Source organism: Callithrix jacchus, chromosome 13 (assembly GCF_049354715.1).
Source record: "Callithrix jacchus isolate 240 chromosome 13, calJac240_pri, whole genome shotgun sequence".
Classification (NCBI taxonomy): Eukaryota; Metazoa; Chordata; class Mammalia; order Primates; family Cebidae; genus Callithrix; species Callithrix jacchus.
Window position 1 is genome coordinate 117,481,594 of NC_133514.1, and position 13,750 is coordinate 117,495,343.

The 13,750-nt window shown below is 48.1% G+C and overlaps 1 protein-coding gene across 3 annotated transcripts in view; it reads left to right on the forward strand.

Annotated features, from left to right (window-relative positions):
* Positions 1 to 13,370, forward strand: part of ZNF407 (zinc finger protein 407) — a 474,883-nt gene extending 461,513 nt beyond the window's left edge. For 2 of the 3 annotated variants that reach the window (XM_078348272.1, XM_035271367.3), the window contains one exon: positions 10,713 to 13,370. In XM_078348272.1, coding sequence (XP_078204398.1) covers positions 10,713 to 12,031 — 1,319 coding nt within the window. In that variant the 3' untranslated portion in view covers positions 12,032 to 13,370. The remainder of the gene's footprint in view (positions 1 to 10,712) is intronic. The other variant, XM_078348273.1, reaches the window with a different exon arrangement.
* Positions 13,371 to 13,750: the final 380 nt, after the last annotated feature.

A 13,750-nucleotide genomic window follows, 5' to 3' on the forward strand; every position in this document is an offset into this window, starting at 1 on the left:
CTGGAGGTGTGTACAACAGGCTGTGTGAGTATCTGGAGGTACGTACAACAGGCTGTGTGAGTATCTGGAGGTGTGTACAACAGGCTGTGTGAGTATCTGGAGGTACGTACAACAGGCTGTGTGAGTATCTGGAGGTGTGTACAACAGGCTGTGTGAGTATCTGGAGGTGTGTACAACAGGCTGTGTGAGTATCTGGAGGTGTGTACAACAGGCTGTGTGAGTATCTGGAGGTGTGTACAACAGGCTGTATATCTGGAGGTGTGTACAACAGGCTGTGTGAGTATCTACCTAATATCCCTAAAACCTAAAATCACTTATCCTTTGGATAAGGAATGTGATGAGGAGAATGGAGATGGAAAGCTACCCTTGTGGAACACCGCTAGCTGTTCCTGCACGTGTGTGCATGTCCATGAAGGCGTGTGCTTGGGTGTGCTTAATTGCATGTGCGCACATATATGTATATATTTCAAGAAAACATGGAAATAGTACATTTGATTAAGCATATAAAGTGTTTAAATTTTAGGTAATACTGTTAATAATCAGCCCATTATGCCCCATGACATTTCCTGACGCCGTTACCTGCCACAGGAGGCATGTACTTGTCCTAGACTGGCTTTGCCCCTTCACAATATCTAGGTAAGCCATTTGTTCATCCATAGGGAAAAAAAGGGAACAAAGAATGGGACTGAATGCCGCGCCTCTCCCTCCATGAGGGATCTCGGGGAACCTGCCTTCTGGTCCTCCCATGTCCTTTGAAGATCCTCCGCCGGTGTCAGGCCTGCAGCTTTATTTTTGGGACTGGGAAGTTCCGGCAGAAGAAGTGGCCCTTAGACATTCCTTCCGAAAGCATTCCAAGTTCCGCCTTTCTAAATCTTGTTGAAGGTTATGTCAAGTGGGCAACAGGTCGTGTGCCAAGTGGCCCTGGGTGTCAGCCGCCTGATAGACCTCGTTTCGTAGGTGTCTGAGTTCAGATCACGTGTGGCGGGTTCCTTTTCCCCGTGTTCACGTCACCTGTCCCACAGCAGGTGCCTTCTACGGGGGTCCCTGTGCAGTGCCCCGTACACAGCTTTGCTGCTGCTTTCCTGCGTGTGCCTCTGTGTAGAAAGCTGCACGTGCGCGGGTGTGACTCCCTGAACGTCCGGATCCACACTGCATGCGTGTTGCCGTGTGTGCCTACCAGCCAACTCCTTTCAAACAGGCTTTTAGTGAAAAGGCAAAATAGTGCCGCCTGTTTAACAAAGCCTTTAAATTCCTCATAAACTAATACTACGTTTTTAAAAAGAGAGTTTTCCTGTAGATACCCTCTTGGAATGCAGTGGAATCGTGTGGTCCTGTAAGTGGCCCCAGCCCCATGACATTTTATTACCTCATTGGGCTATTACCCTATTACCCTAAAATCTGCCATGGAAATTTTCTGGAGGACTTCAGGGTGCCGGGTATAGCTGCTGAGACAAAATGGCACACTGTTCCGTCTAGACACAGCGACATCTTCGTGCCAGCTGCACCCGTGTCCCGCCCCACCCCACTCTGTGCATTTCAGATGATCACAGCGCACCAGGTAGACAGGACCCCGTCAGGCCTGGGGTCAGTATTCATGTGGATTGTGCTTTTTGAAAGGATCTCCCTGTGGACTTTTCTTGTTTCCAGGTCAGGATAGGAGTTTAACTTAGATATTCAGGAAAATGTTGAGAATAAAGATTGTAGTTCACACTGGCTGAGAAGAAAATCTGTTACCTGGACATTGTCAGCGTCCAGTCCGCCCGCTCGGCCTTGCCGTGTGTAGAAAAGGCTGAGGCTGGGTGCGGCCTGGCACAGAGGCTCTCCCAAGTCCATCCAGGTAGATCCACTGAGGGACTGAGGGCCATTATCCCCTCACCTGCACGTCCCCCTGTCCTGCCCCTGGCTTGTTCCACGGGGATGGCTCCTGAGGCCTTGCTTCCCCGGCACCTACCAGCCTTGCCCAGGCCAGCAGTGGCCTCTACACCCTTTCTCCACTTTCATTTCCTGGACTCATGGATTTCTACGGGTTTGGATCTTCTCCTGTAAAGAGCCCAGGCTTTCCCGGGTTGCTATCCACAGGGTGCTGGGGGTCCTGTGGCACCCAGCAGCTCCGTTGGAAAGAGCAGCCATGTGCCCAGAACATGTGATTCATCTTAAGGCATAGAGAAGAAATCCGCATCGTTTTGAGTGTACACATGCAGCTGCTGTGGTTTGCCTATGAGCAGATGTTAGACTCCGAAAGCTTTGCTGATCATTAAAATACTAACAGTTAGTGTTCTACCCCAGCCGTAGGTTCTGTTTACTGTAAATTTGATGTTAATGGTGCCTCTGTGCAGTTCCTGAGAAGTGGTTTGCTTTCTACCTTCCTACAAAAGTGTCTACAATGAAGACAAATGTCTGTTTCCTCTCATTTCCTCGGGAACGATATGAAGACACTGTAATATACAGGAAATATAAACATGACCACAAAAGTGAATGGCAGTTTTTTTATAGGGTTTTGCCAGAAAAGCAAAAAGGAAACAGGTTTAATCTGCCTTGTTAGCCTTTGAAAGTCAGCCTTGTTAGAGCCGTGCCCTCCAGCAGAATTGGCTGGGCTTATTTGCAGAATTTTACCTTTTAAGGTGGGTATAATATGTGCAACTTTTGAAGAACAGGACTTGTCTCCTGATACTGTTTACCTGCATTGGGAGTTCACAGACTGTCAGAGGACACTCAGGAAAAGGTCGTTGGGATTCCTAATTTTCTGATTCCATAGTGCAAAAAAGAATGCCCGTTCCAGTTGATTACATCTTTAAGTCAAACAGAGGCAGCCTTCGGTAAGCAGGGGCTGCTATTTGTCTGGTGGAGTTTGAAGATCTTCTGGTAGCCTCGCTCCTCCAGGACTGACATTCCACAGCTCTTTTCCAAGCCGGGAATCCCCCCATACAAAGCCTGAAGGGCGCGGTTAGTGGTCTCGGCTGTTGTCACTAATAACTAACACGTGTTGGTACACAGGAGCAGCCGGGCTTGCACTGGAAGGAGAGGCAAGGGTGCCTCCAAGAGGCCAGGACTCTGACCTCAACACCCAGAAACATGTGCAGAGTGAGGGACGCGCCCTGTGTTGATACCTGCCTGGTTTCCCCTCCACCACCCCTCCCCTTGCTTTGTCCCAAATAGAACGGAAGACATTTGAGTGCTCTCTGCTGTCACATCGACTGCCTGTTCTGAAGAAGGAGTTCTGGCTGTTCATGGGTAAATGACCAGATCAGAGAGCTTCACAGCCTAATTTTAAAGTGCCATCTCGTCACCCTTCATGAAACTCGATGACACTGTTTCTGTCACCTGAGTTCAATTTCCAAAGGTACATGGTTGTGTATGGTGATCTATCGGTGTAGCTCATAGGCCTCTGCACAGCAGAGAAACAGTTAACCGCTGCCCTTCCTCTCCACCCCACAAAGCCTGTCAAGATAACCTTAAAGCATGCATTCTTATCTTACTGAGTGAGATTTGTGTGCATAACTTCCATTACTGTTAGATCTTCATGCATGAAAATGATAATATATACCTAAGAGTCTGATATAATACAACATTTCCTAGGGTTTGTGACTTTAAAGGTAAAATATTGTCTTTTGTTCTTTGTCACTCTTCAGTGCCCATGGAAATATCTCGGCCCGTGGAGACTGTTCTTGGTAAAGTTAGAAACCTGCCTGATCATGTATTTCCAACTCAAGATAAAATTTAGTCTTTGTTTTTTGTGAATATCCAGAATTCTTTTCAGGGGTCTCCTGTGATTGTCTTCAGTGGCTGCTGGCGTTAGATGTAGTACCCCTAGAAATTAAGAAAAAGGAACTAAAACTTTTGGTACCCAAATTTCTGCCCTGGTTTATTGTAAATATTCCTTTACCAAAAATTGTGGGGTATATCCAAAGAAATTGTATATCTGAATTTATGTGAAGGAGTTTTTGGGAAATGGTGTGAACCTCAGTTAATTTTTACAGAAAAGCCATTCCCCATCTCTTCTTAGAAAACAGTGGCCTTCATGAAATGGGGGCACAGCGAAGACTTCACTGTCATCCTTCACCATTTTTCCAGATGTTTATATGTGGTATACAGCAGATAGCTACCAAAACTCCTTTTACTGATTACACTGTGATGGGTGTCACTCATCCTTAGGACAGCCCCATCAGCTTAGGTTGACTGTAGCTTTAGAATGACCAAAACTAATCTGTCCTCTGAGATAAATCTCACTAGTTTTGCTATCATGTTTAACATGTATGTCAAAGATTACAGGTAGTTCTTAATCTTGTATTTCAAGTAGCCTCTTTGTTTTGTGTGTGAATTTTGGGAACACTGACCAGAATGTGTTTCTAACTGTTGAAAATAATGGAGAGACAAGAGGTACAGACCAATCTTTGTTCTCAAAAAATCAAAAAAGGAGAAATTGCCATTTGGTTGCTGGAGGATAAAACTAAGAGGTGACCCTGTCCCTTGTTACCCCAGATTCATCCTCTTTCTTGATCCTGGTCCCTAAGCCGTTTGGTTGGAGTTTCCCCTTCCGGAACTTCAGGAAGTTCATTGTTTAGTTCAAGAAGTAGCTCAAAGGCAGGGAGTTGCCATAATATGTCCCGGTGTTAACATGGAAAGCATCACGTCGTCAAAACCAGTTTCCAGTGGGAGCTCTGTAACAGGACATCCTGCGCAATGCCGGGGAGCTCTCATTCTCTACAAGATGAATGCATTATAGAGCAGTTATTGATACTGATTTGACTGGCTAAACTGTTGGTGGCTGTGTTGTAAGAATAATGTATTCCCTGCTTGGAAATTTCTAAAAAGGTTATATTTCATTGAATTTTAATTTGTCATTTTTCCTGCTTTCACTTGAGAAACTTATAAGCTTTTGTGACATTAAAATATGGCTCCAATTTATTAGCATAATCTGTTAATATTGTTTCATTTAATAGACATTAAGCATGATTTCTTAACATTCTTGTTAAAATTACATCTTAAAATTGAAGGCAAGAAAAATTATATGTGGCTTAAGAACTGCAATGTCATGTGTGTCCCAACTTTTTATATGAAAAGTATTATTTTTTTTAATCACATTGTATTCAAGGTACTTTCACTATGACAGTAAACCAACCCAGTATTCTCAAGCTTACTGGGCCTACTAAAGTCCACCCAGCGTCGGAGACGTAGCCTAGCAATGTGTCAACATTTAGTACCGTTTCAAGAGAAGCTTCAAAATTTAAAATAAATGCTGACTTGTAGCAACAAAGTGGTTTACATAGGATATTAGCACAGGCTTTTGTAGGCGTTAGGCGTTTCACCCCACGACATGTCTTTTTAATGCCATCTTTATCTGCTACGTGATGCATGAAATCTACTTTCGGTTTTAGATCTGCTAGCCACCTTTGACCCCTTTAGTGGAGACACAATGTGACCTTTCTATTGTCATCAGCTTTCATTCTCCTGAAAATTCTATGAATTTTTATTACAAGTTTTTTTTAAAACCAAGCTGAGGCTTCCACAAATTACTTGCCACAGATGAGATGAAGTTGTTGAAGAGGTGGTAGATAAGTTTTACAGCCGGCATGTGTGCCGACGCGGAGCCCGAGCCTGTGTCCTGCAATGTCATACACCAGTAACTGCTGAGCCTACTATTGGATAAATACATCATTTTATGGAACATTGATTGTTCTATAAACCCAATGGAGTATTATGCTCTATGATCAAACCATTTAGATTGTGTGTAGAGCACAGAAAATGCCATATTCAGGATGGTACTAAAAGTGCCATTTGTGTATTTTATGGATGTCATTACAGGGGAAACTTCTCTCTGTAGGCCCTGTTTACTGCAAAATTTTTTAGTCTGTAATGACATTTTTCATTCACAACGTATGCCTTCAAGAGAGGGGGCCCTTGTTTTATTTTTTTCATTCGGGTTTACTGCACAAATTCTGTACATTTTAATTAAATGTACGCTTAACAAAAGCATAAGGTATTTATTCTGTAGGAAAAAATGGTGACAGTAAGGAAAGAACAGCAAGCACACACCAAGGAAGCAGTCAGGTGCCAGCCCTGCGTCGCCCCCAGAAGCACACCTGACGGCAGAAGGGAGCCCTGAGCACAGTTTTGGGGAGTGGAGTCTCTGCAGCTTAACCCCTCCACCCCCGCATAACGGAGCTTGTGTTTTTCCACGCTGGAGACCTTGGCTTCAAGAACGCGGAAGGAGCCGAGCTTCAAAATGGCATTCCAGAGCAGCCAGCTGACCTCGAAATCCTCTCGCCAAAAGCAAACCCTCAGACTCCCCAGTAACTACCTGTTTATTCCATCCAAGCTGTGAACTTTCAATGCATTCGGCTCTGAGAAGGGAGTAAAATGTCTCCGTGCTTACAAAAGCAAACGGGCAGAAAGTGCGGACTTCGTATTTGGGCACGAGGCCGCATTTTAATGTCACTTGTGCCTTCTACACAAAGAAGCTGCTTAATGTCCTATTGAAAACAGACCCAAAATGAATGATTTTAGGCACCGTTTGGTTAGCTACTGTTATTTTACTGAAATCCGACAGTGTCTTTTTAAAAAAGGTACTGGAATACAAACCCTGCATTCAGCATCCACGCTCCATTAAGACTTGCGGGACTTTAGAGCCCTAACAGTGACTAAGCAGTGAAGGATGCACCCTGTACCACGTGCCTGCTTTCCAAACACTCCATCCATTTGGCCATTTGCATTTGGTGAGCTTTACAGTTCGTCTTTACTAGAAAGAGCTCAAAACTGGAAGTTGATGTGCCCAGCAAATTCTTGGTCATAGCCCAGTTAGAGTTTAAAGTTACAGAAGAGATTCACATTAGTTTAAATGACACTTGAACTTCTACATAGCTCAACATTAATTCATTATGGTTGAAATGGAGGAATCTTCAGTGGGTGAATCTTTTTCAATCTGATTGAGGCTGTTACATTTTATAGGTGCTATTTTTCAAAGCAGTACTGACAGCACTCGAAGTTATTAAATTGCTGAATCAAAAGATGGACCTGCGCTCGCATTTATGAACTGTGATGGACTGGCTGGTTTGTGCGGCGCGGAGGTGAAGACGTTGCTGGTGCTAGGCGTCCTCACACGCCGTGCTGACGGCAGTATTTACCCATGCTAATGGCCTGGAGGTGGCTTAACCCACCTCTGGATTCAAATAAATTCAGTAAGTGGTTCAGAATAGCATAATTATCAGTGCTGCAAGGGATTCAAAGGTTAATTTTACACCCAAGAGATTTTCTGTCCAGTTGCAGAGTAAAGAACAGAATTGCTGGGACTGGAGCATCCACCATTTCTTCCCTCAGCGACCTAAGAAGAGGATGTTTGCTCTTTCTTTCCCAACTACAGTGGTTTCTTCCGTCTTCTAATGTACCCACAGTTTGTCCTTTTTTGTGATTACAATGAATAGGGGCGGGAATGACTGGAGAGGCTGCCTTCTTTGTTTTTGTGTCCTTATTTCTCTTTTATATAATTCTGAATGAGACTAAAAATGACCTTTAAAATAGAGAACAGACAGAAACAAATCAAGGATGATGTGTGAAGATGGCACTGGGTAAGAAATGGGGATTGGGGAGAAATTGCAAGCATTCCAGAGAAAGAATTTGTCAAGTACAGGAGACAAAGACCTCTAGAGGTCCCAGCAGATGGCAAAGTGACCGGGTATCAGCCACATGTGCCCAGCTTACGCTTAGGTGCAAAGGGGGCATGAATTCAAGAGTTGTGAGTGCTGCCCTCGAGGCTTCTGGCCTCTTCTAGGAGAGAACGTAGGAGGATCAAGGTTCGGAAGACAACCATGAGACAGGCAGCGGCTCAGCCCCTGCCCCAGGACCTGCATGCCCGCCCCTCTCAGCTGAGCTTTTAAACTCTGATCTTCGCGAGGGCAAGGCACCCGGCGGGGTTGGGCATGGGTTGTTTCTTTCTGCAAAGTGGAAAGAGGGACAAGGTAGGTAGAAAGGAGCTCTGTCTCCAATCACATGCCCAGGCAGACCCCTTCAAAGGCTCTGCATTGGTTTCCTCAAAACTCTTTGCCACACGTGACCTTTGGAAAGTCTCCAAGCATCCGCACAGCGTGGGTACACAGGTTGAATACCTGTAACTGCTACCACCAGACCTCAGGAAGAGGAAGTCATATTCTGGAAGCGCCTGCTTCCTGCAGAACACAGAGGGGAAGCCAGCAGCCCCACTGAGGGGTGCCCAGTTCAGTTGTTCTCTGTCCTTGGTTGGGGGTAACCAAGAGAAAACAGGGTGCACTATAATTAGGAAATTTCCTCAGCTAGACTCATAAACATTTGGACCCTCTTCTGGGAAGGGTGAGTCGGCCTTGAAGATGCGGTGGTTTCCTCTGCCTGACACGTGATGACGAGACCAGGCCTGGCTCACCCCTGCGGTTTGCCAGCCCGACTCCATCTGCTCATGCTCGGGTTCTGTAGGTGCAGAGCAAGGACACAGGAGTATCTCCTGGTAGCTCTTTTCTTGACCTAAAATTCCGTAACCTTTCTAAGATTCATACTTTACAGAGTTCCCTGAGAAAGTTCTTAACAGTTAATTAATACTTTCAAATCCAGGAGCGTGCACCTCCAGCCTGGGTAAGAGCTGGGGCGTGTCCTCTTGGTAAACATGGTTTAACAGTTTCCGCTGATCCTGCCGGAGATGTACCCCCAGGAAGACAGGCCTTGTCTGGGATCTGTGTTCAGAATGAACTCGGCATTGAAAGAAATGCTTTCTTGTGGGACACCACCGACATGATAAGCAAACCGTTGACTCTTCTGAAGAGATGCCAGCAATAAATAATCTCTAACAATTCTTAATCCTTTTTTCCCTTTTGGTAAGGTTAAAAGATGCTGTTAAGAAACTGACCACCTTAAAGACAGTAGAGCAGAATATCTCAAAAATGTGGTTGCTGTTGAGATATGGAAATGTCCTCTATAGATCATTGTCTTATTTAAGAAGGATGGAGTCAATTCAGAAACTGATGGAAAATTGGGATTTAAGGAAGAAAACAGGAAGTCTGTTTAAAGAGCCCATTTCTTTTTTATGAAAATAAAATTTGCCATTTCCAGACCTGTTTTACCCACAAGGCGGGGAGTGGCAGCATTGCTGTGTCGCCAGTGACATTGAGGAGGGTGTGACATGCACCTGGGCATGTGCCCTCGCGCAGCGCCTCCCATCCCCGCCGTCCTTGTGCCACCAGAGTTTTTGTGCAGCACAGATGGCGGCTGCAGTCCCTGGCCCAAGAGCACCTGCAGCAGCCCAGGCCTTTGAGATCCCGCTCGCCAGCAGAGCCTCAGGCACCAGTCGCCCGCCCTGGGTATCCCGTTGACAAAGGGCAGACTGTGAAGGGCAGGGGATGGCCCCAGACCAGGGATATGCCCAGCTTCGGCTCTATCCTCTTCACTCTCGTCCCCGCCCACCCCTTCTTTTCTCTCCTGGTCTCCCCTTATTGCCTCTGCCCAGGCACCAAGGGGCTTATGGTATTTTCTACACACATTGTTTTTACTAAGGCATTTGGAGCTGGCACTTCAGATCCTAAATTTCTTACCCTCTGTTACAGTCCTACAATTTTCCTGCTGAAAACATTCAGCCACTCCTCTCTGCAGCCCATAGTGCAGGGCAGAGGAAGCCTGGGGCAGCCCACTCTGAAATGAGCAAATTCTTCTCCAGACAGCCCCAGCCTTCTGTGCTGTCCTGAGGCCTGGAAGCACTGTGGGGACAGCCTTCCTGCCTCTGCCTGGCCCGTGGCTGCTTGTGTCTGGGAGGCCTTGTCCTCCTAGCCCTTAAGAGATGGCTTGAATCTTGTCCCCAAGACAGGGTTAGAATGTTGTTTCTCTTTTGCATCTTTACCTGAATATTCTTTCATGAGTGTGCGGCTTGTCTCTGTGCAGTGCCTGTCACCTTACGTTGTATCCCAGACATTCAGCAAACACATCTTTGTTGATTATTTGTTCCATGCCAGGCACTGTCCAGAAGATGGACAGAGAGGAGGAATGTGAGTCTGGCCCCTCGAAGCCCACCACGCAGTTCCACAGTGTGGAATCCCCTCACTCCCTGAGTGCCCAGCACCCAGCAGAGCGCCCTGCAGCTGCCAGCATGCAGTGACTCACATGGCCTCACAGGCCGCCTACCTAGGTTCAGCGCCTGAAACATTGTGGATCTTCAATAAATATTTGTTGCATTAAACTTTTACAGCTGTGTTTATTGATATTTTTTAAACTTTAATATGCAAGGCCTTCCTCCCTTTTGTTGAATAAACAAATAGACCATATATAATATTTGGTCATTAAAAAAAGATTTTCCTTTGGGTTAGGAGGTGCTGCTGCTGGCTGTTTGCTGAACTTTACTTACCACCCATGACTGCATTGTCACAAAAGAAATGATGGTGGCAGGGAGGAGGGTATCCAGCCTCCTCCCCCAGGCACTGGAGAGGCACACACCCCTGCAAAGACTTGTATTGGACAGCTCACCCAGGGCTGGGGAAATGCACACCCAGCATTAACTGTGTGTGCCCTCGAGCTGAGAGCCCGCCTGCAGACGCCCATGGAGGCCTCTGACCCCACTGATGCTTGCACCATAGAGAGCTCCTCGGAGTTTGGAATGGGGGTCATGGTGTCTCTGCTAAGGCCTCAATGCTTCTGCGGAAGAACTGTCTTTCTTATAAGCCTACAAGTCTTTTTTCCAGGCTCTAACTGGTCCCTGTCTCCCTTAGGCATTGTTTCCAAGTCCTACGAGTGCCGTCTGAAGGGACAAGGAGCCACCTTCGTGGAGACAGACAGCCCCTTCACCGCGGCAGCCCTGGCAGAAGAGCCACTCGTCAAGGAGAAGCCCCTGAGGAGCAACAGGAGGCCGGCGCCGCCCCCCGAGCAGGTGCAGCAGGTCATCATCTTCCAGGGCTATGATGGGGAGTTTGCCCTGGACGCCTCCGTGGAGGAGACAGCCGCCGCCACGCTGCAGACGCTGGCCATGGCCGGCCAGGTGGCCCGGGTGGTGCACATCACGGAGGATGGCCAGGTCATTGCCACCAGTCAGAGTGGGGCACATGTGGGCAGCATGGTGCCTGGGCCCATCCTCCCTGAGCAGCTAGCTGACGGAGCCACCCAGGTGGTCGTCGTGGGAGGCTCTGTGGAAGGCCACGGCATGGATGAGTCCCTTAGTCCAGGTGGTGCTATGATACAGCAGGTGACCAAGCAGGAGATTTTAAAGCTCTCGGAGGCTGGAGTGGCTCCCCCCGAGGCATCGTCAGCCCTGGATGCATTGCTCTGTGCAGTCACTGAGTTAGGGGAGGTGGAGGGCAGGGCAGGGCTGGAGGAGCAGGGCAGGCCTGGCCCCAAAGATGTGCTAATCCAGCTGCCTGGGCAGGAGGTCTCCCGCGTGGCTGCCAACCCCGAGTCCCCCGAGATCCAGATGTTCCCAGAGACCCAGGAGAGCCCGGCCACCATGGAGGTGCTCACCCAGGTGGTCCGCCCCTCAGTGGCTGTGGCATCTCAGGAGCAGGCACAGGTGGCCTTCAAGAAGATGGTCCAGGGTGTCCTCCAGTTTGCTGTGTGTGACACAGCTGCGGCCGGCCAGTTGGTCAAGGACGGTGTCACCCAGGTAGTGGTGAGCGAGGAGGGTGCCGTCCACATGGTGGCAGGGGAAGGCGCCCAGATCATCATGCAGGAGGCCCAAGGCGAGCACGTGGACCTGGTGGAGTCAGATGGGGAGATCTCACAAATCATCGTGACGGAGGAGCTGGTCCAGGCCATGGTGCAGGAGTCCAGCAGCAGCTTCCCTGAGGGCGCCACACACTACATCGTGACAGAGCTGCCACCAGGGGTTGAGGACGAGACGGGCGTGTACTCCCACACCGTGCTGGAGGCCACAGACTCACAGGAACTCCTGCAGGCCGGGGCCACGCTGGGCACAGAAGCCGGGGCCCCAAGCGGGGCAGAGCAGCTGGCCAGTGTGGTCATCTACACACAGGAGGGCTCCCCAGCCACAGCGGCCATTCAGAGCCAAAGAGAAAGCAGCGAACTCCAGGAAGCGTGAAATGTGGCACCTTTACTCAGCACAGGGCAGGTTGGGAGGGTTCAGCTCCAGTGGGGCTGTGTACCTTGAGCTTCCTCTGAAACCTTCAAAACCATGAGGATGAGGCTTCTATGAGCCCTGAGCGTGCACTCCCCGCAAGAGTCACACCGGCCACCAGCAAGGTGCCCACAGAGGGTACCATGGGCTGGGCTCAGAGAGCCAGCTGCCGAGTGCATGGGAGGGCCGGCCCCAGGCTGCGGTGAGGAGCTCCAGTCCACCGGGGTCCTTTAGTCAATGGCCTCCCCCTTTGTCCTGGCCGTTGTGCTGAAGAGAAGCCAAGTGTTGTCAGTGGTTTTTTCCTCTCACAAGTGTTTTCCCATTTCAGTTATCAGAGGGTCGTGGCTGTGGGAAAGGGTGAAGGTGCCCCTCGTGGCCGGGGTGCATCTGCTCGTGTAGTCAGCATGCAGCTGCCTTTACATTTTGTTCTCCACTGGGTTAAAAATCGCAGCCGCAAGTGTTCCCGTCTTGAAGCAGTCCCTTCCCATGCTTTTTTTCTTTTTTTGATTTCAGAATAACAGTGTCCCCAGACCAAAGGAAGCTCATTTCATGTATAAATCCCCTCTTCAAACAGTTTTGGTGGATTCATTGCTGTGATCACATTCTGCATAAAAGAAATCCTCTTAAGCCTATGGTTAAAAAAGCCTTCAAGTTTCTATTCAATTAAAATATATGTTGTTGAAGATACCCAATGCTTCTAATTTCGACTTCGTTTGTTTCATACAATAAAGCCTATATATGACATGCACACTCTGGAAGATATTCTTTGTATCGATATTTCGCTTTTTATAACAAGGGTTTGTTCATATGATATCATTCTGGTAGGATTTCTTTGTGATCTCTGTCCATTTGAAAATGCTGACATTAAACATTAACACATGGAGACTGTGCCCTGTTGCCCCTGCCGTGGCCCGCCAGCGTGGTCTGGGTTTCCTGGTGGATTCCCCTGTGGCCCCTGCCTTGACCCACTAGTGTGGTCTGGGTTTCCTTGTGAGTTCACCTGTGGCCCCTGCCGTGGCCCACCAGCGTGGTCTGTGTTTTCTTGTGGATTCATCTGTGGCCCCTGCCTTGGCACCCCAGTGTGGTCTGGGTTTCCTTGTGGATTCATCTGTGGCCCGCCAGTGTGGTCTTGGTTTCCTTTTGAATTCACTGCAACTGTTGGATGCAAGTTTATGTTGCAGTCATTTGTTTCCTGATATAATTGCTCATATTCTTTTCCAAAACTGTAAAATACTCTTCCTCAAATGCAAAGGTTGTTTTGTTCTGTTTCTGTTTTCTTTGAAATAAAATTATAGCATTAAAAGATCGCAATGGAATGTTATTTTCAGTAGCCAGTGGTGGGCAGCTGTGACAACCGAGGGGCACCCGGGCGCCTGTGGCTGGTGGCTTCTCTCTCCTTCGTGGCCTCTAGACGACGCTGAGTGCTGCCGCACATCCCCTGCAGCCTGATACTGTTTCTCAGCGTCTGGCAAATGGCCCAGATGCATTCTGGTGACAGTAGCATATTCTATCACGGATAGCATCTAGAAATCGCAAAAAGCAGACATCAGAGGAAAGGAGAATGGTCCCTTCTTTGTTTAAATACAAGCACCGTTGAAAATCTCTTCCTGAGAGAGCATGGGGACCAGCCCACACTTTGACCAGTTCTGAAGCAGAACCCGCCCCTTCCTAGTGCCCTTCTCA